Genomic DNA, 26,789 nt, shown 5'->3' with positions numbered 1-26,789 from the left:
TGGGTGTGTATATGTTTAGAAATGTTATATCCTTTTGCTGAATCGATTCTTTTTTCATTATACCATGACTTTCTTTGTCTCTTTTTACCATTTTTGACTTAAAGTCTGTTTTTTCTGATACAAGTACAGCTACTCCTGCTTGCTTTTGATTTCCATTTGCATGGAATATTTTTTACGTCTTTTTCTTTTCAGTCTACATGTGTCTTTACAGGTGAAAAGAGTTTCTTATAGGTGACGTAGAGTTGGATCATGGATTTTTTTTTAATCCATTTAGTCAGTCTGTCTTTTAAGTGGGAATTTTAATCGATATACATCCAAGGTTGCTATTGATATGTGAGGACTTATTCCAGTCATTTTATTAATTAATTTCAGATTGTGTTGTATGTCCTTTCTTACTTTCTTATTATTTATAATTGTGGTTTGATGGTTTTCTGTAGTGGTAACATTTGGGTCTTTTCTCTTCCTTATTTGTGTATTTGCTTTACCAGTGAGTTTTTTCCTTTTGCATTTTCATGATGGTAGATATTGTTTCTTTGTTTCCAGGTGTAAGACTCCCTTACTCATTCACTGTAGGTCTGGTCGAGAGATGAGGAATTCCTTCTGCATTTGCTTGCGTGGGAAAGGCTTTATTTCTCCTTCATTAAGGAAGAATACCTTTGCTGAATATAGCATACTTTATTGACATTTTTTTTTTCTTTTAGGACTTTGAATCTATTATCCCATTATCTTTTTGCCTGTAGGGTTTCTAATGAGATATCTTCTGTTCATCTGATGAAGGTTTCCTTATGAGTGACTACATGTTTTTGTCTTGCTATTTTAAGAATATTTTGGCTTTGATTTTGACAGTTTGACTCTTACGTGCTGTGGAGATCTTTTTGAATTGTATCTGTTTGGGAATCTTTGAGATTCCTGTGTCTGGGTGACTAAGTCTCTTGCTACATTTGGAAATTTTTCCACTAGCATTTTGTTAAATAGGTTTTCTAACTCTTTTGTTTCCTCTTTGCTTTTGGGGACACTGAAAATGCAAATATTTTGTTGTTTAATGGTGTCCCATTTGCCACGTACGCTTTGTATATTCTTTTTTCTTTATTTTTGCCAGATGCATTTTTTGTGAAGACCTGTTTTCTAGTTCTGAACTTTTTTCTTCTTGCTTGGTCTAGTCTACTGTTGAAAGTTTCAAATGTATTTTGTATTTCATTAAATGAATTCTTCCATTCCATAATTTCTCTTTGGTAATTTGTATGATAGTTATCTCCTTGGTAAATTTATCATTAATATCCTGAATTGTTTTCTTGATTTCTTTGTATTACTTTTATGTATTCTCTTGTATATCACTGAGCTCCTTTAGAATCGATAATTTGAATTATTTATCCAAGACTTCGTAAATTTCATTTTGATTGGGGTCTCTTGCTGGGTAATTAGTATGATCCTTTGGAAGTGTCACATTTCCTTGCTTTATAAATGTTTCTTATGTCCTTATGTCAATATCTGTGCATCTTGTTTAACAGTCACTTCTTTTCATTTTTAACATTTGCTTTCACATAGGAAGACATTTTCCTGAAGACGTATCTATGATGTTGGTTGAGTAGAGAACTTTGGCTTTGATTCTGGGTGTGTGTAGTAGTAGAGTCTTTGTATGATTCCTTTGGCTGTAAACCATGTCAGCGGTGTACATGATTTTTTCAGTAGCTTAGAGTATAATTGTTAGTGGAGGCTCTGGTGAAGTTTCACTGGAGATGGGATGCAAGTTGGGCCTGACCTTGGGCCCCATTAGTGGCAGTGGTGGGCCAAGCATGCCTGTCCCATGCCTTGGGCCCCAGGGATTTCTACACTTGCACTGGTGTTAGCAGTTCCAAGAGGCCTGATTCTTGGTCTTCCAGGTGGCTTGCTCAGGAGCCAGTAGTGGCAGCAGTGGGCCAAGTGGATTGGGGCTTCTCAGTACCCTGAACAGTAGGCATGAGCATTGGAAGTAGCAGTGGTGAGACTAACCCCTCAGTTCCAAGCATCATAGAGGTGGCTACGACAGGCTGGGTGGGCCAGTCTCGAGGCTCACAGGTGGCATGTGCAGGTGGATGCCAGCTGTGATGGGAGCATCAGTTTGAGTGGGCCTGATCTCAGGTGCTTGAGAGGAGTACTCAGTTCCCAACAGTGGTGGACTGGACTGGGCAGTCCTCAGGCCCCCAGATGGTGTGTTGAGGCACTGGAAAGTGTGGAGCTGGGCCTGTTGGATCTGCAGCCCTGCTACCGTGGAGTGTGTGGTTGCTTTCAGTGGCAGCAGCTGTATACAGGTGACTGGGAGCATGCACTTCATTTGTGCTTTGGTCATGGCTGCAGCAGCCCTTCATGGAAGCTGTTGCAGGTGGGGGATTTTGTCCTTAGGGTGCATGAACATGCATGGTGGGTTTGTTCCTGGGGGAAGTGCAGTCTTTGCTGATGGTTCATACTTCAACCCTGGAGGCAACAGTCAGCCTCAGTGGTGGCTGCAGGCAGAGAATGTCAGTGGGGCTCCCGAGATACGGAGATACAAGGAATAATGAGCCCCCAGGTAATATGCAGTCTGGTGGGGGCTGGGCTCTCAATATGGTGACTTGCTGTAGCTGGTTAGGGGTTAGGGGATGTGTGGGACCCAGCATGAGCTCCCTGTATGGAGCAATGTCTTCATGCGATCTTCAGGCAGCTCCCTATCTTAGTCTCAGGGTCTGCCAGGGTTTAGGCTCTTTCTGGTAGCTAGGATGCAGGAGTCCAAGGTGGGAACGTGGACTGCTAGCAGTCACTCACTTACCTTTCTTTTCACTGAAGAGACAACCTCTCCAGGCTTTCAGCCAATCCATGCCTTGATTCCCTCTCCTTCTTTGCTTTAGGTGTTTCCTGTTACTTCTCTGTTGAATTCTAGTGTTGGATAATCTATTTGAAATGTGATTATCTACTTGCTATTTTGGTTCTTTTTTGTGGAGGAGGTGAGTGCCAGATGCCTATAGTTAGCCATCTTGAAACCCCTCCCACTGAGGAAATATGTCTTTGCATGACCACAAATACTTCCTGGCCATGGTCCTTAGGTACTTAATTTTTCTTTGCATTGGAAATCTGTATGAAAATCTTTTGGATGCTGGAGAGGATGCTGGAGACTTTCCTTGGAACAAAGTTCCTGTGCACACACAGCCCTTTCAGCAAATCTTAGATCTCTATAAAACAACCCAAGGAGCCCAGTTTCTTTGGATTTTTATTTTTAAAAATGATAATGAATTCCTCTCTTACCTCTTAAAGGTCGTATTTAAATTTTTAAAAATCCACAAATGGTAAAATGGAAGAATACGACCAAGGGAGAACAGATTATGGAATCTCAGGAGCATTAACTTAGCATTTTCCTTATTATTATTTTTTTTACAAATGTAATTGTTAATCCTCAGGAAGACACATCCTCTCCTTTTCCCCTAGCCTTATATTGTGTAATTTACTCAGAACCATGGAATGGATCCAAAAAACTAATACAATGAATCTTTTCTGAATGCCCTTATTTTGACCTTATTTTGTACATGCATTTTGCAATGTTCTTCACTGCAATGTTACATAGAAAGGAAGGCATGTATATTATACATATTTCAGATGAAAGAACAAGTAATCTAATTGGAAATACTCTGAGTGACTGGTAGTTGCAAATAAAGGCTGAAGTATTTTATTCATTGAGAAATAAATGAATACATACTATGCAGCATATCTCATTTATTTGTAGGAAAACAAAGTGCACAAAAATCATAAGTTATAAAATTATTGCAAAACAAATATAAACTGCCTGAAAACAATGCCCTTTGAAAGGAATGGTTATATACATTGGACACATAAGAAAAACAAAACAAAATCAAAACCCAAAACCAAGCAAAAGCAAAACTCAAAACCAAAATGCGATAGTCTGTTATACATGGGAACAGGAACAGGCTACATTCTTATGTTTGTTACTTGGCAATTTATTATTGGTGACTTAGAATTTGGAAGATCTCTTTCTACTGATATTACTTTACAAATAGTGAATGATTCCACAAACAGGTACTAATTATTAGTATTATTTTTGAATTCCTCAGTGTTGTTTACAACATTATTTGGTGTCCTGTGTAGCATCCTTTTTTCCCTTAGGGTTAGAGGAGAAGGATATTTAAGAGTAGATGAGGACAAGGAAATACAGAAAATTAACATAGTCACCAACAACTCAGTTTTCTGTGTGTGTATTAAAAATTACTGCTTTACATGTTAATAAAACTAAGTGTCTTAAAATGATTAGATGTCATTTCTCAGGGATTCTGAAATGAGCAACAAAGAAAAATTTACAAGGCAGGCTATTCCTCAACCAAGGACTTCCTGTTAGATTTTCAAATTATCTGATAATTTTGTCAGTACCTTTTATTAACTGTGTAAAGTTCCGGCTTCCTCATATGTTATGCCTTCAGAGAAAAAGCAGTCCTGGTGCCTTAGACATTTGTGTCTCCATTGAAAGCAGTGAAGTCACTAGTTAATTAACCTTACTGCTCTCTTTCAGATCCCCATTTCGGCACTTGTCTCATTTGTGGAGGCCCTGGAAGTGGGATACAGCAAGCACAAAAATCCTTACCATAACTTAATGCACGCTGCCGATGTTACACAGACAGTGCATTACCTCCTCTATAAGACAGGAGTGGCGGTAAGTAGGGATAGGAACTCTTAAGCTCCCCAAAAGATGTAAGGATGAGTTTTTAATGGTGACTGTTCCAATTCTGATGAGTTGGAGGCCACGAGTCGTGCATTGTTTTATGGACTTCCTGTTTCCTGGGAGTAATCTAACCAATATGGAAAGTCTTGGAGTTCCCCGTTGCCTCTGAAATTTTCTCCATCCTGAGCCTGATGAGATAAATACCTAGTAGTGATCTGCATCTTCACTGGGTTATAACCAATTTAAATATAATGACTACAACTAAATATGTATTTCTAGATATGGAGAGTGGTACTATTAACCTTTTGCTATGGTGAATAACAATGATATTCATGCATACTGAAATTGTATTCAATGTACTTGGCAACCATGTTATGCAAAGTTAGCTTTTGGTTTAAACCACTAGGTCTTTTTCACAGGGACTATGGTTATTCACATCCTCTTTGTATGCCTTTGAGTATTTTAACCTAATGGTAAATCTTTACATCTAACCATTTGAAATGTTTCTTGCTTCTTTTGGCCCAACATTTTAGCTCTTTAGATGTTTTTTGTTTTGCTTTAAAAAAATTTTTTTAAGAGATGGGAATCTCAGTCTATCACCCAGGCTAGAGTGCAATGGAGAGATCATAGCTCACTGCAGCCTCGAACTCCTGGTCCTACTATCACAGGCTGCTGAGTAGCTGGGACTATAGGCATGCACCATCTTCAGTTGTTTTTGAATTTGTGTTCTGTATTTACTAACCTGCTCAACTTGGTTGTCTTTGCTTCTTTTTCTTCCTTGATGTAAGCCATTCATTTAAAAAGATAAAGCCATTAAAGGCAAAAACAGGTCTGTATGACTTTTTACTTTGAAATCTCCTTTAGAATTGACATTAAGATAGACATACTTTGGGTATAGTTATCAATTATTCCATAAACCCAGGGCACATTTGTTATCTTTTCCTTCAGTGCCTCTTGAAAGACTTGGCCTAATAGCTCACTGAATTAAAAATTGATTATGTGGGAGAAGTGTGGGCTTTGGAGCTAGATACAGTGGCTATAATTCCCTTCTTAATTGCTTGCTAGATATTGTGACCTGTGATAAATTACATGAGTCTCTGAGTGAAGACTTCCTCATCTTTTAAAATGGTGAAAAATATTCCACTTTGTAGAAATGCTCTGATGGTTAGGAATGAAGTATCAAAAATATTAAGTACTCGGCCTCCTGAAGGAAGCTCAACGATTAGGCATTATTGTTAAAACACTGCAGAATTTTCCTGAAACCTGTGATCATTTTTTCAGTTCTTCCTCATTATAAAGTTGATTTCTTAAAAATAGTATTTAAAACACTATCTTTGAAGTTAAGTTATAACAAGGTTATAAAGGGAACATATTTTACTCAATAAAAGATTTTTACCAAACATTTAGAGCAAGCATCATATTGAATGATGGTTCCATGAATACATGGAGCAAGACAGGGATACCCACATTAATACTCCCACTTGGCATTTTTCTGGACATCTCAACCTCAAGAATGCAGTATGCAATATGACATCTTCAAAAGTTGAAGATACGTTCTGTGAAATAATGTGATCATCTCCTTTAGAAAATAAAATAAAACCCTACAAATTCTTAGATCAAATAAAATACCTCAATAGGTCTAGATAAAAGAATTCTCCTATGCACTGGAAATTAATAAGTGTAATAGAAAAACATACATTCCCAACAGTTTTTAAAAAGCATATAAATCACCTATAAAGAGCTTCAAAAACAATAAAAAGGAAACTGTAAAACTAAATCAAAGGGCACAAAAATGATCTTTAAATAAATGGAAAAGGCATCATTTTTTAATGTGAGTAAAACCTCAGTACTATATAGATGTCAATTTACCTCAAAGTAATTTATAAATTCAAAGAAATACTAATCAAAGTTTCAAGGATCTTAATATGAAACATGATAATTTGAATCTGCAATTCATGTAAAATAGGTATTTCACAACCTTAGAAAAGACAATTTTGTAAAAGAATAATCTAACGGGGAATAGTTCTTACTCTCTTAGATATTAAAATATCTACTGAAGCTGAGCATGTGCCGTTTGTGAAAAAATAGGCAAATATATCAATAGAATTGATTAGAGTTTCAAAAAATAAACCCAAATGTTTATTGAGAACTTATATGCTGGATCCTTTATTATAGGATGCTATAGACTGAATGTTTGTGTTCTCCCAAATTCCTCTGTTGAAATCCTAACTTCCAATGTGATGGTATTACGTAATGGGACCTAAGGGAGGTGACTAGGTCATGAGCATGGAGCTGTCGTGAATGGGATCAGTGCCTTTATAAAAATGAGTTCCCTTCCCTCTTCTGCCGTGTAAGGACACAGTCATCTATAAATCCAGAAGTAGGCCCTCACCAGATGCCACATCTACCAGTGCCTTGATCTTAAGCTTCCCAGCCTCCAGAACTTTGGGAAATAAATTTCTGTTGTTTATAAGTCACCCAGCCTGTGGCATTCAGTATCTTAAGCTTCCTAGCCTCCAGAACTGTGAGAAATAAATTTCTGTCTTTTATAAGTCACCCAGCCTATGGCATTCAGTTATAGCTGCCCAAATGGACTAAGATAATGAACAAGATAGGAGGATATCAGTACTCTTGTGGAATGTAACATTCTGGTGTGAAGTTACAGATAGAAGAGACCAATGGAAAGCAATCAAGAAAATGTTATTAATACTCTGTAGAGAATTAAAATAGAGGACCTACCCAGGGAAAACTGGGTGTTTTATCAGATAGTCAGGAAATCACTCTCTCTAGAGATAGTATTTAAGCTGAGATAGTTGTGTTTTTTTGCTTCAGCCATGCTAACAGTGAAAGAAGAGTGTGACCGCAGAGTTGGTGCAGGGTTTTAGTACAAGAGTCCTGTGAGAGAATAACTTTGCTACATTCAAGGAGCACAAGTAAGGCAAGCCTGGTGGGAACAGCACATGATGGGGACAGTGGTGCATTATGAGGCTGAGGAAAAAGCAGGAGATAGACCAGGTCTGGCTTTACAGGCCATGCTAATGAGTTCCAATTTTATCCTAAGTGCAGTCAGTAGGAAGCCACTACAGGGTTTTAGACAGGGGAGTGATGTGATCTGATGAAGATTCGAAAAGGATTACTGTGGGGAATGGTTTTTAAGGCAGCCTGCTAGGAAAATCCTGCAGAAGTCTAGTGAAGAGATGCTGATAGTTTGGACTAGGAAGGATGCTGCTGGGATGGAGAGAAGAAAATGCTGTTTCTGAGACAGAGTTAAAAGGACTGCTGTGGTGAATAGGATTTGGAACATTAAAGTGGGGAATCGAGAATACATCTTAGATTCTTGGTTTGATAAACAGTTGACAAGAATGCCTGCTGGCAAACCAATTTTTGGAGGAAAGGGGATCAAGAATTCTGATTCAGACATGTAGAGTTTAAGATCCCTAGTCGACAACCACGTACAGAGGCCAAGCAGAAAGAAAACGGATGCTAGAGTTCCAGGGGAGGTTGGGGATAAACATGTAGATTAGGTAGTCTTGGGCATATCAATAGTATAAGAAGACATGGAACTAGATGAGATTATCTAAAGAGAGAGTGAATAGATAGTTAGGAGGGGCTCTGAACTGAGTCCTGGAGCAGTCCGAAGATCAAAATGAAGGCAAAGAATTAGAGCCAACAATAGAAACTAAGAAAGAGTGGCCAGTGACATGGGGTATAAACCAAGAGAGTTTGGAGCCATGGAAGCCATGGAAAGAGAATTCTTCAAGAAGACCGTGGTGCATTGCATGGGACATGCTGATGGTCAAGTGAGATGAGGACAGAGAAGTGACCGTTCACTCTGGCGACATGGAAGTCATTGTTGACCTTGACATGAGTCTCAGTGGTTTGATGAGAATGGAACACTGACTAGAGTATAATGAAGAAAAAATTGCAGGTAAGAACATGGAAACTTGACTGTAGACAACTTTATAGGGAGAATTACCCAGTTTAGAAAACATTTTGGCCACAGCTATTTATTTAGAAAAAACCGGAATGCTTTCATTCTACTTCGAGTCATTCACCCCCCAAAAATCTGACAAATGAATTAAAGATTAAATACAAAAGTAAAAATTTGATCATATTAGAAGAAAAAATGAGAATATGTTTATAGCCTTGAAAAAAGACATTCTTTTTAAAATTAAGCTTTGAAACACAAGAGTTGTACAACAAAGTATTGATTAATTTGAGTATATTAAAGTTAAAAACTTCTGTAGCATAAAAAGCATCATAAACAAATTAATGATGCATTTGGAGAAAATACATAGAGAACATAGATTAAGATCCAGATTGTATAAATGAATCAGGAAAATGACACAGATTCATAAAAAAATATGAACAGGCAATTAACAGAAAAGGTAATACATTTAATCGATAAAAGAAATATGAAAAATGCACCACTCATTAGTGTCCAAATATATATAAACTTATACTACTTTTAATCCATTATATGCATATGGATAAAAATTTGAAAGTTTGATAATATTAACTATTGGTTAGGAAGCAGAGCAGGGTTTCTAAACCTCAGCACTGTTGACGTTTGGGGACAGATAATTATTTGTCACTTTTCTGTGCATTGAAGTGTAGCAGTATGCCTGACCTGTAGTCACTAGATGCCAGTGGCACCACTCCCCACTCCAGTTATGACAACGAATAATGTCTCCAGATCTTGCCAAATAAACCACTGGTTGGAGGGGCAATTGTCCCAGGTTGAGAACCACTAATTGAGAAGAAATTATATTCTCATATACTGCTCATCTGAGGGTAAATTAGTATAGTCATGTAAGAAAACGATTTTGCAGTGATTGCTATAAGAAAAAATATACATACCAATGCTCCAGCACTTCTAAGTATACCTACAGAGGCCTTAAACAGTCGAATTCATTGTAGCAATGTTTGCCGTAGTGAACAATCACAGAGTATATACCTATCAATAGGGAGTTAGAACTCTGAAATACCGTAGATTTCTATGACTGAAATTCAAGATGTATTATTAAGTTTAAAAAGTTTTAGAAAAATATGTTCTACATGATGTATATTATTAAACATAGCACATGTATATGCACATAGATATATATGAAAATATATTGAAAAACATCTAAAAACATAAGCAGTAAATTGAAGATAGTGGTTACCTCTGGGGAGATTCTCATCCTGGAGTGGTGGTCAAAGGGAACTTTATATCTATATTGTTTGAAGTTTTTTTTGTTAATACTAGTGGGTCGTCCCAGTATGGGGACCATCTTATGGACCCTTATTGGGTCATCCTATCACTTAAACAGTTACAAATTGTTTAAATTTTATTTGTAAAATTACTTCTCTGTGAGACCATTACTTAGGTAAAGTGAGCTGTGAACATTTTAGGATATTGGATATAAGATTAGAGGATATTATAACATTATATCATATATCCTATAACATAATATAACTATATTATTTAAATTATTAAAGTTACATTACAATATAGGATATATAATATATACTATATTATAATATAGGATATTATAGGATATTGTACTATTATAGGATATTGGCTATATAAACAAATAGGATAAATAAGTCTATAATACTGGGATTTATTGAAACAAACAGGATAAATAAGTCTCTAATACTTTATTGACTATATATTATATATATATATAGTCAATATATATTATATATAGTCAATAATCATATATTATGATAGTTTCCCTAGGTCATTATATATTTATTATGGTAAGAAAATCTTCATAGTTCATTATTGGGTTATTCTGTAACTTAAACAGTTAACATTTTTTTCAACCCTGTATATGATAATGTGGTTACCCTCCTTGCATAGCAATATTTCCCCACTAAAGTTTCATATGTGTGTGTTTGTTTTTACTTTTTATTGTTAATACTAGTAAATTAAACATTTTCCTTATGTATTAACCACTTTTATTTTCTCTGGTTATGACATCTCCATTCCTGAGAACTTAACTATTTTGCTAAAAAAAGTTTGATTTTCTCAACATTTTTTAATAAAAATGTTTACCTAATGCCTAGCATGCAGTGGAATGTTAGTAAATAGTAGCTATTTTTATTACTAAACATAAGTAATCATGACTAACAACACTTGTCATATATGTAAAATATTTCAAAACTTGTGATTGCTTTTTAGCTGTATGACCTTATATACAGACTTTCTCAAAAATAACATAAGATAACATATTAGTGGGAGAATACATCTTCTTCACTCCTAAGGTTTGCATTCATTTGGAGTGTTTTCCTTAGGGTAGGCTTTGTTTTGCTACAGGATCAAACAATCCCACAATCTCAGTGGTTTAGAAATAATGTCTGTTTTTTTTCACCCCCATAACAGTGAGTTAAAGAATCTGCCTGTGTCATTCTCACTCCAGGGCCTAGGTTTTCTGAACAGCCACCCTCCTGAGTGTTGTCAGGCATTATGGTAGAGAGAAAGGGTCTCTGGTCTTCGTATATCTGTATTTAAATTCTGTGGCTCGGAAACTCTGCTCATCACTTCTGCTCACAACTCACTGGCCAAAATGATTCACACAGCCCCTCCCAACCATAAAGGGGCCAGAAAGTCTAATCCTACTATGTGCTTGAAAAGAAGAAAGCCAAACACTTTCTGTTATTTATTTGAGTATTTCACCCTGTCTGTTGTCTCTTCTGTCTGCTTTTGGCACTTCTCTTAGACCTTCTGAAGCCATCCTCAGACTTCTTAGCTTCTCCCATGTTTTCCCGTCTTTCAGTATTTTAATGATACCTCCTGAGAGATGTCCTCAACTCTTTCTTCCACATTATCAGTTTGGCCTTCAGATATGTTCTTCTAGTTATTCAATCTGTTTATTTAATATTTTTAGTTAGCAATATTTTTAATTTCAGGAACTCCTCTTTTGTTTTTGCCCTTGGAATGTGCTATTGTCTTAGCAACCTTACATATTTATGAATATACCTACACGTTTTGAAAACCTCTTTTAGAAGTCTTTTTAAAAATAGAATTATCTCTTTTAACTCATGGGGAATATGCTATTTGTTTATGAGACTCTTCTTACACTATTGGCTTTTTTCCCTCAAAATGTCTAGTGAAATTTGGTTGTTGGAACATATTTGTAAGTGCATGTCTAGGTGAGTTAGATGGGTCAGGGGTGTGGGTGTCCTCTGTATTTGTGTGGTCTGTCCAAAGAGGTTTCTAGGGAGCGCATGGTAGCTCTTCATCAGCAACAGCCTTCTCAGTGTCCTTCCCACCTCTTTGACTGTAGCTTTTGTCCTTATGCTTGTAGAATGGCTGATGTACCTTTGCAAATCCAGGTAAAAAGATAAGGGAGAATACAAAGCACAAAAGTTGGAAACTAAATAAATACGCCCACTTTTAAAGAGCTATCCAGAAATCTAAACCAGCAACTTTCACATCTCTTTTATTGGCCAGACCTGTGACTCATGGCCACTGCAATATATAGGGAAGTCTGACACATTGCCATCTCAAACAAAATCAGAGACATTGTTAGTAAGGAAAAAAAGGACAGTTGGGGAGTCAAAAGTGATTCCCATTACAAGTAATGCTATTCTTATTTTAAAGAAGAGAAATCTCTAATTCATAGAAATTAAAATTATTCTATTAGAAAGTAGCTGTATGGGCTACATTGTGTTTCTCATCAATTCATATATTGACATCCTAGTCCCCAGGATCTCGGAATGGGACTGTATATGGAGAGATGGCTTTGAAGAGGTATTAAGGTAAAATGAAGTCGTATGGATGGGCTGTAATCCATTATGACTGGTGTTCTTAGAGAAAGGGAGATTAGAATACAGACATGCACTTGCAGGGAGAAGAGTCCACTGTGAGGACACAGAGAGAATATAGCTATCTGCAAGGCAAGGAGAGAGGTCTCAGGAGAAAACAGTCCTGCTGACACCTTGATTTTGGACTTTTCTCCTCCAGAAATGTGAGAAAATAAATTTCTGTTGTTTAAGCCACCCAGCCTGTGTTATTTTGTTACGGCAGCCCAAGCAACCGAGTACAGTATGGGAGCCAGGATTTGGTCCCAGCTCTGACTTCAGAGGTTGTGCATTTGAATATTAGGCATGCTTCTACAATATGCCTTTGGCAAAAAAAAAAAAAAAAAAAGGCTCTTGTATTCTTACACCTCAGTATCCTCATGTGCACTTACTTCCAGGTATTGTGATGAGGATGAAAATGGATGTAAAAATGCACTTTGAACTCATCTATTCAACATACCTATTGTGCAGAGTATACTCTGGGGACATAAAAGTGAATCATGCGCAGCTTCTTCATCTCTCACCAAAAACACCCAGCATTTATGCCAGTACAAGTTATCATTAACATAATGTTGTATCATAGCAGTGATCACGATTTACTGCATGCTATTCTTAAATGAGCTCATTTTCCATTTGCTGTTGAATTTCCATGATCAATTCAGGCCATATTTAGAATGATTCATAAATATAGAAACTATTTCCTACCTACTCTCTCTTTGAAATGCAGCTCAAAACAAACTTCTTTCATTGTGAGCTTACAAAAACAGTGGGGAGCATTCTGATGAATGGAGAACATACTGTGACTCTAACCTTTCATTACAAACCAAGAGGGAGAAAATGCTTTAAATCATTTCAGTGTTATAAATTGTAAGACAGGTAGAGAATCAAAACAACCCATTGATAAAGTGGTGTCTGGGCTTCAACATCAACAGTAATACTTTGTAAATGTAAAACATTGTAATCTGTTTGTATTACTCATTATTGTTTAACTTAAGTGCCTAGAAGATACTTGGATCCTTTCAGAATTATTTTGCTCATTTCCAAGAGAAAATCCTTAGACAGAAATAAATTGAAGAATTATCTATTGATTGAATAGATGTTTATCCGACTCTAAGCTCTAGTCTACTTTTGATTTAGGTGAAAAGTTTTCAAACTCCAAAACTATCCCTTAGCCACTTTCCTTGCTTTTGTCAAGCAAGATGCCAGTAATTTTCCCTTTGTCTATTTTTTTTTTTTTTTTCAGAAAAGAGAAGCTGCGTATCTTGTTTTTTTTTGGGGGGGGGGGGTTGTTTATGACATGACCATAATTAATACAGGAAAGACTAAGGATATCAAAATTACATTTTGTTTGAAGAGTGCCAAATAATTTTATTAGGGATTGTAATTAGTAGAAATTTGGCTCCTGCAACCTTTGTTCTCTGGTGTCACATGTGTTTATTAATATGTTACATTGGATTGTAAAAGGGATTTTGCAGATGCAATTAAGGTTAACAATTAGAAGACCTTAAACAGGGAGATTAGCCTGGATTTTCCAGGTGAGCCCAATGTAATCACACAAGTTCATCAAAGTCAAGAAGATATGGCTGAAATCAGAGGTTTCAAGTGTGAGAAGGACCCAAGAGTCATTGCCAGCTTGAAGGTGAAGAGGGAAACCGTGGAAAACATTAGAAGGAAATGAATTCTGCCAATGCCCTGAGTACTCTTGGAAGCAGATTTTCCCCCAGAGCCACCAGAAAGGAACGCAGGCCTTTCCGAGCCTTGATGTCAGCCTTGGGATACCCTGACCAGGGAACCCATCCACACTGGGCTGGGCTTCTGACTGGCAGAACTGTGTGCAAATAATCAGAAGTGTTTTTTTTTTTTTTTAGACAGAGGGAGTCTCACTCTGTCACCCAGGCTGGAGTGCAGTGGTGAGATCTCAGCTCACTGCAACCTCTGCCTCCTGGGTTCAAGTGATTCTCCTGCCTCAGCCTCCTGGGTAGCTGGGATTACAGGTGCCTGCCACCACACCTAGCTGATTTTTGTATTTTTAGTAAAGACGGGGTTTCACCATGTTGGCCAGTATGGTCTCAAACTCCTGACCTCAGGTGACCCACCTGCCTCGGCCTCCCAAAGTGCTGGGATTATAGGCGTGAGCCATCACGCCAGGCCTGGAAGTGTTCTTTAAGCCTCCAAGACTGAGCATTTGTTAAGGTAGCATGGAAAACTAACAGATTACTAAAGAAACTCTACCATTCACATTGCAAAAGTCACAACTTGCTAGTAGTATCTCCCCTCACAATGAGAAATCGGCATGTCCTTTTCCTTCAGGTTTCCTCTGGGCTGTTGTATCCCATGTCTCCTCATCTGCCCCTATATGCAGGAACAAGTGGCTTGCTTTCTTGCTGTCATACACAGCAAAACTCAAGATCCCCTATTACCAGTTGTCAAAGCATCCTTTCAAATGAACCAGTTGTGACACTCATATTTTGTAGATAGGAAAATACTGGTAGCATATGTGACTTGTACCTTGCCACTAATTGGTAATTCTGGAATAAAATGCCGGTGGGACTTTAATTTCTGACTTCTTATGGGTTGACACAAAACCTTCTGGGTTCATGGTAGTTAATTTGGAAGAGGCAAGGAAATCTGAGCTATATTAAAATAGGAAGCTCAATTTCCTCCAAAATAGCTTCCCCTTCTTTCTCTGTTTCTGTTAATGATGCTATCTAATACCACCTGAGGGGTTTGTTAGCCACTCAGTGAGGCCAGGAGTGTTGAGGTCATCTAACATATTGTTCTCCTCGACTGCAACCTCATCTGGTCTTCCTACCACTTCCAAAATTCAGATAATTGCTAAGTCATATGAATTCTACCTCCACACTGTCTGTACATCCTATATGAACTTTTCAATCTAAAAGTACTGCTTTTAACCAGGCACAGTGGCTCATGCCCTATAATCTCAGAATTTTGGGAGACCCAGATGGGCGGATTACTTGAGCTCAGAAGTTAGAGACCAGCCTGGGCAACATGGTGAGCCTCCCATCTCTACTAAAAATACAAAAAAAAAAAAATAGCTGGGCATGGTGGTGGGTGCCTATGGTCCCAGCCCTTACTTGGGAGGCTGAGGTCGGAGGCTTGCTTGAGCCGTAGGGGCAGAGGTTGCAGTGAGCCAAGATTGCACCACTGTACTCCAGCCGGGGCAACAGAGTGATACCCTGTTTTAAAACAACAACAACAACAATGCTTTTATATCTCCCTTCTCTCCTCCTGTCCAAATATCCTTCCTGAAGTGGGGAGCTGGTTGCATGACTCTTGTGTGTGAGCTTCACTGCCTGCTGAATCTGGTTTATATTCCTCACTCACTCTGTTTTCTAATGCCTGACCTCATAGGGCCTCAATCAGCCTTCACTCCTGCTCCAGTCAAGGGCATCATTTTCTTACCTGAAATGAACATGCTTTTGCTGCCGGGACTTGTTCATTTAGTTCATTCTTCTGAAAATGCCCACCTTCACTTCTTTCTCTGTCAAATTTTCAAGACCGATCTTAAACATCTCTCTCCTCTGTGAAGCTGTTTCTCCCAGATACCACTTTTCTTTCTTCTTATCCCCAAACCAGCATAACTTATTCTAAGCATGCATGGTGTTTGTTGAAAAACTAAGGTGTTAAAATGAGTTTTAAAGACAATGGTTTTGTTTTGTTGTTGTTGTTGTTGTTGTTGTTGAATGTCTGTTTAATCATTCATTGTTTTTGGTTTAATAGAGGTAGGTTATACCTAAGTTAGGATTTTGTTCAATTATTTGGGTAAGGAGGGAAGTGTCACTGATAGTTGTAATGTGAGAACTGTAGTTATACCGTTATTTAGATGCTCTCTGCTGCCTGTCCTGATGTTCTGTAACTAGGATTTGTTTAGATGTTACACTGTCTCCCATTCATAATCTTATTTTAAAATGTGAAATTAACACTACATGACCTTAGAATAAGAGATATATGTGGGAGAGGAGGTAGAGGGAACCGGGAACAGATGGGTGGGGACAAAATATTAGGGAAGAAAAGAAAGACAATGCCAAAATGGAAAAAAAAATCTACATATGTAATATATGTATGGATAATATCAAGAAAAATGTGCAATATAAAATTATGCCTATATAATTTTATGCAAAATTGGATAAACACATGAACAATGATCCAAAGAAAATACAATGTAAGATTACGAGTGAGAATTCTGGAGGCATGCTATGTGGCTTGTCACGTGACTGGCTATGTGACCTTGGGTAAGTTCTGCACCTCGCCCTGGCTTGTTTCCTTATCAGTCAAGTAGGGATAACAACAGTACCTATGATTACAGAGCTGTGAGAGTTACATAAGTTTCTATATAAACGCACCTAGCATAATGCCTGCCACGTCGTGGGCCCCCAAGGCAATGAAGAGACTGATGAGGAGGCTCTCTGCTGCCTTTACAAGGTGTTTTGCAGCTTTGATTTTCTTGCAATCTTTCCTTATCTTGCCCATCTTTTTTTCATCTCATTTTGTTGATTTTCGTCTTAGTCTGTTTTCTCTTTGACTTTCCATTCCACGTACCTCAATTTGTATTTTTGAGGTATATTATTGAAGATGCCAGAAAGCTTCCTGACATTTCATGCTGGATTCTGTTAGGAATCATTTTCAAAAGTACAGTGGTTTCTTTTTTCATGAGGTATGTTTATGCTCGTGTTTGCCCCAACTCTGAAATGTTCTTCATAAATTCTATGTCATTTGTTTATTTTCCCCTCACTGATTTTTAAAGAAGGCAATAATTCTCCAAAATTAGTAGTTAATTGAAAGATACGGCTTAAGTGGGGAATTAGAAATACTTAAACGTTCATTTTAACTCATTTTGCATTAACTTAATATAAATCTATTTTATGCACTAATCTTTAATTCATACCGCAGGTCTTTTATGAGTTCACCAGTTTGGATACTCACATTTGTCTTACATTAACCCTGCCCCTATCTAAGATTTCTAGTCTCGTCTCTTTAAAGTTAAATGGGAACTTAAAGACGTGCCTGAAGCAAACTGAGTGCAGAAGCTCTCTAACTTTTCTGTAAATGTTTTCTGCTCTTTCACAGTTGTCACACATATTTTGACAGCAGTTCTTTTAGTGACTGTCCAAAGCATTAAACTTAGTTTCTACAGAAATAACAACTCTAATTTTGTGTCCATATTTTATTGGTTTGTGTCATATTTAATTACATAATTATAATAACAAATACAATTTATTAAAATGCAGTTTAGAATAAGCCATACTGAATCATGTAAGTATGAATTTAACTAGTAACAAAAGTGAGCAAAGGATATGAGAAGGTGGCCAGAGTCAGGCATATTCTGTCGTGTGGGCATGGGGCAGGATGGTTTACAGAAGCGATAGGAAGTCAATCCACAGAGTCCATTAAATGGAAGTCAGTTAAGGAAGATTGAAACACAGCAGTAGTTTTCAAACTCTAGTGTGCATCAGAACCATCTAGATGGTTTGGTAAAGCATAGATTGCTGGGCTACAACCTAGAGTTTCTGATCAGTGGGATTGGGGTGGGGCTGAAAAATTTGCCAGCATTTCTAACAAGCTCCCAGCTGATACCATCTGCATGTCCAAGGAACACGTTTTGTGAACCACTGACCCACAGCCAGTGTTGATGGTGTGGATGGGGAGAAGTCCTTTCAAACATCATCAGCATGCGTAGAGCAGAAAGCCAAGTATTATTTTTCCATCTGTCTCTACCCACTTCCTAGTGGATATTCCTCCTATAATCAGACGTTAGGTTTTTCTATTACTCTTCATTCTTGGTATTGCATCAAAATTTCTAATTGTGTGTGTGTGTGTGTGTGTGTGTGTGTGTGTGTGTCTGTCTGTCTGTCTGTCTGTCTACCTAAGAACTTTATTTGGAAGTTGAGGGAGGATGCAATGAGGGCTTTTCAAGTCTTCATGTTCATTCTCTTTGATTTCTTGAAAAAGATAAAACTACTAGTTAGCTTATTCAACCTTGCTGAACACATTGTTTTCAAATCACAAGTCTCCAAGTCTCTTCACAGGAAAATAACTTATTTCTGTCTCTCAGAAAACTTGTGTTTGGCAATAGCTTATCAGCTGCAGGGTGGAAAGGCAGCACTGTGGGTGTGTTGTCAGCAAGCTGAAGACTTTGAGAAAGAAACAGATCATCTGATTGCTCTGTAATCTCCTTTCAGAACTGGCTGACGGAGCTGGAGATCTTTGCTATAATCTTCTCAGCTGCCATCCATGACTACGAGCATACCGGAACCACCAACAATTTCCACATTCAGACTCGGTGAGGGTGTTGAAATATTTGGAAGAGAGGCAAGAGGGGTCAGAGACAGTTTTAGAAATCAGAAAGGTGTTTGTCACCTTTCTTTTGCATAGTTTTCCTATTTTGAGTTTCTGAAACAATGAACCTCTAAATGAGAGATCAGTCTGGTCAGTTTCAATCAAGACTTAGAGTTTAAGAAGCCTTCTGCTCCTAATTCTCCTATTTTGTTCAGATCTCATATAGATATCCTTTTCTTCTCTGTTCTAATGTTTGCTATTTGTTTATGTATGTTCTGTGCATACTCCACCTATTTCTAACAGGAAATGGGGCAGTTTATATAAAGGGCCAGATGACGCGTAAAGGAAACGAATAAGGACAGTGAGGATTAGAACGTTTTTGTTGACAGTAACAACATTGAGCAATCTTACCCTCTGATCTCTGGGATTCTCATGAGATCTCTTCTCATCCTCTCTGGTTTCATATCTGCTCTGTTTAGTGCTTGTATCACTCCCTGGCACAGGGCCCGGAGAGTAAGGTTGTCTCCTGTAGGCCACCTTCACCGTGAGCAACCTGTGCATCCTTCCTAATGGACTGCACAGGTAAACACAAACCTCCCATTGGAGACATTAAATATGGGTCCAAGTGCCCCACTCGGAGCCTCCTGACCTGTAACAGATATTGTTAATTGATTTTGGTACTTTTTCTTACTAAACTGTGGGTTTTTTCTGAATATTCCTCTCAGCACAGAATTCCAGGCAATAGCACCAGTCAATTGTCATTTCTACTTAGGATAAACTCTTCTTGCCCTCTCCTAGCCTAAGAACTTGCCCTCTCTTAAGACAATGATGTGGAACTGGAGATAATCTGGCAGTAGAGTTAGTTAATTATCCTTGACATAGTAATCAAAAGGAGCTAGGATATGGTGAAAGGTAGTAAGTCAAAGAGAAAGAATGTAGCAGGGAGGGATGAGAGTTTAACACCAAATAAATACTTGCCGATTTCACTTGAAAAAGCAGGTGCACACTCTAGATAGGTTTGTGTTCATTAAATCAATCTACATTATTTAATGAACTCAATGCTTAATTACAGTGTATACAAAAGAAAACAATATTGTCTGATCTCTGTTCAGAAGGAGAATTTTAATTGAATGGAAGCAGACAAAAGAACTTCAGCTACTTGCTTCAGTTCCACCTTCCTACCTCCTCACTTAGTCTTAGCCACAGAAAAGCAGCTTTTTGTGGTTCTGTTCCAAGGTCTTTAATACAGGGAATTCCATAGAGTAGCACTGTTTAATGTGTGTCTGTGGGTGGAACCTTTGCTCTGAGGACAGGGACCATGGTGAATACCACCTGCCCAAGAAAGATAGGTGGGTTGAACATATGTGGGTCTTGCCTGGAGACCAGGATCAAAACCAGCCCCAACTCAGAGGAGAATGGCTTAATTACGGGAGTTGGAAAAGAGTGTCACAAAATACACATCAGTTGGTATCTAACTTACTCAACAGATGTAACAGCAGATCTTTCACCTCGGGATTTGAATGTTCTGTGTTATCTCAATAGGAGTGGGAAAATTCCAATGTGTTCAGTTAAGCTTGGTTTGGAACAAAATTTAAACATTGGCCCTGTTCAACAGAACTTTATCCAAAGCATCTCAGCCTGTGTGATCCCTGTTCAGAAAACAAAGTCTGTGAGTAGGCCCTTAATCCTTTGATGAATCAAATGTTAAGCCTAACAGTTTCAGGGTATGATAGATACTGCCCAAAGTTTGGCCAATGGCAGGTGGAAGTTATCTTGGGGAAGCACTGGCCCAGCTGTCAGAAGATCTTGCCTTCATCCCAGCCCTGCCACTTGGCCACCAAAGGGCTCTAACAAGGTTTTTTAAGTCTCTGAAACTCAGCTTCCTTGGTGAGAAACAAATAATCTAAGCTTTCATTAAATTTAAGATCTTAAAATAGTATACAGTCCTGTGTTTAGTGACATTCAGCTATAGTATGGTCTTTGAGATAGGGACTGAAAACTGACATTATAATCTTTATATTCTTTATTCTCAATTTTCCACATGTGGTTTTTGCATGGAAAAACTTTAAGATCAAGCCATTATCAGAGGTAGCTTACAGATAGTACCTACTAGGTGATATGTGTTCTGAAAATTACAGCTGAAGTAAATAAATCAGTGCATTCATTGAATAAAATAAAAATAAAAATAAATGTCATTCCAGAAAATATAAAGAAGTTTGACATGACCCATAATAAAAAAAAAAAAAAAAAGCACCTTTGCCACTAATATAGGTAATTGAGATCTGGTTGTAAAACAGTTTTAAGAGAGTTCTCAGGCTGGATGTTACATATTTCCTGCCCACACATGTACCGATACTAAAATACCCTACATTCATCTATTGATGATTTGTAGTGTTAGTTGAGCTTTTGGTTCACATAAATGGCATGGGGACAAAGATAATTTCTAAGCATGGGAAAAAGTGGTAGTGTGTTCCAGCCTGTTAGAATTACCCAAATAAATCGCAACTGTTTAACATTCTGAATTTTGCTTGGTTTTCTGTTCAGATCTGATCCAGCTATTCTGTACAATGACAGATCTGTACTGGAGAATCACCATTTAAGTGCAGCTTATCGCCTTCTGCAAGATGACGAGGAAATGAATATTTTGATTAACCTCTCAAAAGATGACTGGAGGTAAGGATGATAAAAGAGAGAGATTTGGAGGCCAGCGAAGGAACTCTGAAGTTGGATGAAGTATGCTGCTTTTGAGAAAATAACACCTTACTTAAAACTTTGATTAGTATTGCTTTCTCTCTCTTTCTTTCTCTCACTCTCACCCTCTTTTTGTGTATGTATGTATGTCTTATTTCTCTCTCTTTTTTCTTTATACAGATATTCAAATATTTATAAATAAAAGCTATGGAATGTTATGATTAAGTTCCAACTACTTTATTTTGCCATCTTTACATTGCTTTTTATTGATGAATTGGGAAGTGAAACTAGTTTGAGTCAAATAATTCGATGTTGTCCTAAAAATTCTCAAAGAAGAAAGTTTGAAAAATAACTTCTAACAGTGTTCAACTGAGGACACTTTGGATATATTTGCTTTTTTTTTTTTTTTTTAACTCTAGGAAACTTGTGTTGCTTTTATCTGAATTCCTTAAATCTGAATTTTATCTTTTATTTAATAACATGTGTTTTTCACCCTACATTTGATTTGGAATTCTTATCAATCTTTTGACATTTTCTAAGGAAATTATTTGACACTTAAAAAAATTATGTACACTTAATTCTGTTGCATGAATTTAGGCACATACCTGTGTTTTGAATATGGACTCAGTCACTTGCTAGCTGTATGACATTTGGGAAGTGATTCAATATCTTTACATCTTTAAAAATTTAATTTCTTGAAAATAGATAATAACATTTATTCTGCAGTTGGAATGCATTATGATAAATGACAGAATCATTTTAAAATGCTTACCACACTTTGTGTCATATATAGCAAGCCAATAAATCATTGTAGCTATAAATATAGGTTAAGGTACTTCAAACCTTGTGGGCAGAGATCATATAAATCCTTACAAAATTCTGAATCCATTGTGACTCAAATAGTCCTTATATTTTAATTAAATAATCAGCTGTTTATTGGGTATTTATGTGCTCATTTCTTTCAAGGATTCAGAGAAATAAACTGTACTGAACAATAAATCTGAGAGGCTGATTTTTATTAAGAGTGACTAAGAGTTTCCATGTAGCTTTAGTTTATTAAAACATATGGAAATATTTGACTTAAATTTCATTGGAATATGCTAGACTTAGCCAGCATCTGAAAAATTCAGAGCAATTCAATTAATCATTGTACAACTTCAGGAAAAAAGTAACCCTCCATGCAATTGAACTATTAGTAAAAGTTATAATAAAAGATTTGATTACAAAAATTTACCCCATTCTGTAGGTTGCCTGTTCACTCTGATGATAGTTTCTTTTGCTGAGCAGAAGCTCTTTAGTTTAATTAGATCCGATTTGTCAATTTTGGCTTTTGTTGCCATTGCTTTTGATGTTTTAGTCATGAAGTCTTTGCCCATGCATATGTCCTGAATGCTATTGCCTAGGTTTTCTTCTAGGGTTTTCATGGTTTTAGATCTTACTTTAAGTCTTTAATCCATCTTGAGTTAATTTTTGTGTAAGGTGTAAGGAAGGGATCCAGTTTCAGTTTTTTGCATATGGCTAGCCAGTTTTCCCAACACTATTTATTAAATAGGGAATCCTTTCCCCATAGTTTGTTTTTGTCAGGTTTGTCAAAGATCAGATGGTTGTAGATTTGTGGTGTTATTTCTGAGGCCTCTGTTCTATTCCATTGGTCTGTATATCTGTTTTGGTACCAATACTGTGCTGTTTTGGTTACAGTAGCCTTGTAGTATGGTTTGAAATCAGGTCGCATGATGCCTCCTGGTTTGTTCTTTTTCTTTAGAATTGTCGTGGCTATACAGGCTCTTTTTTAGTTCCATATGAAATTTAAAGTAGTTTTTTCTAATTCTGTGAAGAAAGTCAATGGTAGCTTGATGGGGATAGCATAGAAACAAAACGTGGTACCATGGGCTATAACTATAAATAAGTTTCTACCACATCAGGGTGTTCCAATACATAATCTATTCCATGATTTTATTCTCTCTTTGAGATATTTTTGTTTCACTCTGTCTTCAAGATAATAAAGCTAGTAGAGAATAAGAAACACAAATATACAAGGGTAGCACATTAACAGATTTCACTAACCTTTATTTTCAAGTGACTATTTTGGCCATTTTTTATACTAAAGTCACCTGTGTTTTGCTAAATCACTAATTTTATAACTTTTTTTTAAATCAGAGGCAACATTCAAATTATTCACAACTGGTACTTCACAAATACCCACTTATAAGAATAAGAGCTAAAGATGAACACTAAGTATGCTTGCATTGATATATAGCAATGCATTCCAGTGTGAACCAATATGTCTGGTTTATTTCAGGTGATTATGGGTTTAGATTCTGCCTATGCCAGCCTCGCTACCCTAGTTGTAGATTGAAAGAATGAATGAGACTTATGATTATAGTAGAGTGGAAATACAAATTATACAGCTAAGTTTTTGACAAAATTGTAGCTAAGCAGAAGTAGAAAATCTATAAGAAAAGTATATATAACAGAAGTAGTATACGTATGTTTGGAAAATATGTTAAGAAGCAATTATGCAAGCTTTAGAACACTTTACTAGATTGTCAGGAAGCCAGGATTATACGCTATCTAAACAAGCCCTCACACAAATCCTTCAAAACCATGATATATCTGAATATGTGTGAAGCTGTTCTCTGCCATATTCAAACCTTTTATTATTATTATTATTTTGAGACAGAGGCTCACTCTATCGCCCAGACTGGAGTGTAGTGGCATGATCTCAGCTCACTGCAACCTTTGCTTCCCAGATTCAAGTGATTCTCCTGCCTCATCCTCCCGAGTAGCTGGGACTACAGGCATGCACCACCAGCCCCGGCCAATTTTTTGTATTTTTAGTAGAGATGGGGTTTCACCATGTTGGTCAGGCTGGCCTCATACTCCTGACCTCAGATGATCCACCGGCTTTGGCCTCCCAAAGTGCTAGGATTATAGGCATGAGCCACTGTGCCTGGCCACCTTTTATTATTTTTTTCAAACCGTTTTTATTAGTTTTTTAAATTATATTTTAAGTTCTGGGATACATGTGCAGAAAGTGCAGGTTTATACATGTGCCATGGTGGTTTGCTGCACACATCAACCTGTCATCTACATTAGGTATTTCTCCTAATGCTATGCCTTCCCTAGCTCCCCACCCCCTGACAAGCCCCAGTGTGTGATGTTTCCTTTCCTGTATCCAGGGATATCTGATGTATTGCTTACTGAACCTGTACAGAGTTTGTATTTTGAGTATAAATAAGTTTTGCCTGCTAAAACAAAACATCAACAATCTTCAGAGCAATATAACAGAACCCAGATTCCCTACAACTTATATCTATAATATTCAGGATACAATCTAAGTGACATATAAAGATCAAGAAGAAATGGTTTCTTAGCAAGGGAAAAGACAATGAATAGCTATACACTCTAGGATGAACCACTGTTAGAGTTATCAGATGAGGACTTTGGACTTTTAAAACAATTATTATTTCTATGCTCAGTGAGATAACGAAAAATGTGCTTGTATTGAATAAAATATGGTAAGGTTTATGAGTAAAATGAAAATATAAATGAAAAACAAATTTTAGAACTGAAAAATAAAGTATCTACATTTAGAATTTGCTACATAGGCTTAGTGTATGGCAGAGAACACAGAAGAAAGAAAGAGTGACTTTTAAAAGTTCATTTTTCAAATTTCAAAGTTGGAAATTATTCAATTTGAAAAAGTAAGAGGAAAAAGATGTTTTAAATGAGTAGAATGTTAGGGACATGTGGGATAATTTTATATGAGCAAACATAAGGGCAATTTGAGTCTCCGCAGGAGAGAAAAGAGAGAAGGGGAAAGAAAAAGAATTTGAAGAAATAATGACTGAACAGTCTCCAAATATTGCCAAACATATAAATAGACAGATTCAAGAAATTCAGCAAACCTAAAACAGGATAAATTTGATGAAAAGAACGCCTAGGCACATATTATAGTGAAACTGCTAAGAGGCAAAGATAAAATTAAAGAAAAATGGCAAATTACATTTAGGAGAACAAGTTGAATTACAGTAGACTATTCCTCAGAAACTGTGGAGGCCAGAAAACAATGGAATAATTCATTTAAAGTACTAAAAAGAAAAAAAAAGCCAACACAGAATACTACATCCTGTGAACATGAACTTCAAGAATGAAGATGAAATAAAATTATTTTCAGATAATAGAAAACAACAGGAATGTGTCACTAATGGAGCCATGTTATAAGGGATACTAAAGAAATTTCTTTAGAGCTTTCATTAAGGTAGTTTCAAAAATATTATTTTGTTATTTTATATTTTATTAATTTTTAGATTAATAAATCTAAATATTTATTGGAAGGAAAATGATATAGTGAAATCAGACTTTTAGGAAAGAATAAAATGATAAATATCTGGGAAAATATAGAAGACCATTTTTCTTCATTTATTTAAATTGTGCATTTGACCATTTGAAACAAAAATTACAACACCATCTCATGGGGCTTATATGTAGAGAGGTGTAATACATGTGACAATGATAACATAAAGACCAGTTAATGTTAGTAAATGGACCTATGCTGTTGCAGGATTTTTACATGTTACACAAAGTTGTACAATAGATAGAAAATTAAAGATGTATGTTGTAATCCCCAAACAACCACTACAAAGATTAACCATAATAGCTAAAAATTGTTGAAGTTTACCCATTTATCAAAAGATAAATTTAAATTGACCATTTAGCAGTGGATAAATTAAAATTAATTTAAAAAATAAATAATACAAAAAATATCTCAAGCAGAAAAGTTTTTGCGAAGGGAAAAAAGCAAAGATGATAATCAGAAAACAAATAATAAGATGCTAGACCCAAATGCACTAAATTAATAATTACATTAAATGTTAAAGGACTAAACATTCTACTTAAAAGGAAAAGGTTATTAGAATTGATAAAAAGGCAAGCCTTAACTGCAATTGTACAAGAGATACACTTTAAATATAAATACACTAAAAGATTCAAAGTAAAAGTATGTAAGATGTACCAAACAGTAGGAATAAGTAGAATGCAATGGTGATATTAATATTAGCTAAAATGAACTGCAAGAAAAAGGATGTTGTGAAAGAGAAAGGAGATTTTCCGATAATAAGAGTGTCATCAGAAAGAGACAACAATCATAAATAAGTATTAGGTAACTGTAGACTTCCAAAATTTAAGATGTAAAAATGATAGGAGAAAAAGGAGAAATATGTATTTTCACAATCATAGGAGGTTTTAACATTCTTGCCTTAGCAGTTGATAGAAAAACTGGGCAAAATATCAGTAAGAACCTAAGAGGATTTGAACAACATCAACCACTTTG

At 36.6% G+C, this 26,789-nt stretch overlaps 1 protein-coding gene across 4 annotated transcripts in view; it reads left to right on the top strand.

Annotated features, from left to right (window-relative positions):
• PDE1C (phosphodiesterase 1C) overlaps positions 1 to 26,789 on the top strand; it is a 579,473-nt gene that overhangs the window by 447,345 nt on the left and 105,339 nt on the right. For all 4 annotated transcript variants that reach the window (XM_023186040.3, XM_023186041.1, XM_023186042.1 and 1 more), the window contains exons 8-10: positions 4,529 to 4,669; positions 18,670 to 18,770; positions 21,311 to 21,439. In XM_023186040.3, coding sequence (XP_023041808.1) covers positions 4,529 to 4,669; positions 18,670 to 18,770; positions 21,311 to 21,439 — 371 coding nt within the window. The remainder of the gene's footprint in view (positions 1 to 4,528; positions 4,670 to 18,669; positions 18,771 to 21,310; positions 21,440 to 26,789) is intronic.

This window comes from Piliocolobus tephrosceles, chromosome 8 (assembly GCF_002776525.5).
Source record: "Piliocolobus tephrosceles isolate RC106 chromosome 8, ASM277652v3, whole genome shotgun sequence".
Lineage (NCBI taxonomy): Eukaryota > Metazoa > Chordata > Mammalia > Primates > Cercopithecidae > Piliocolobus > Piliocolobus tephrosceles.
The sequence above is the reverse complement of the archived record's forward strand: the minus strand, read 5'-3'. Positions and strand labels throughout refer to the sequence as shown.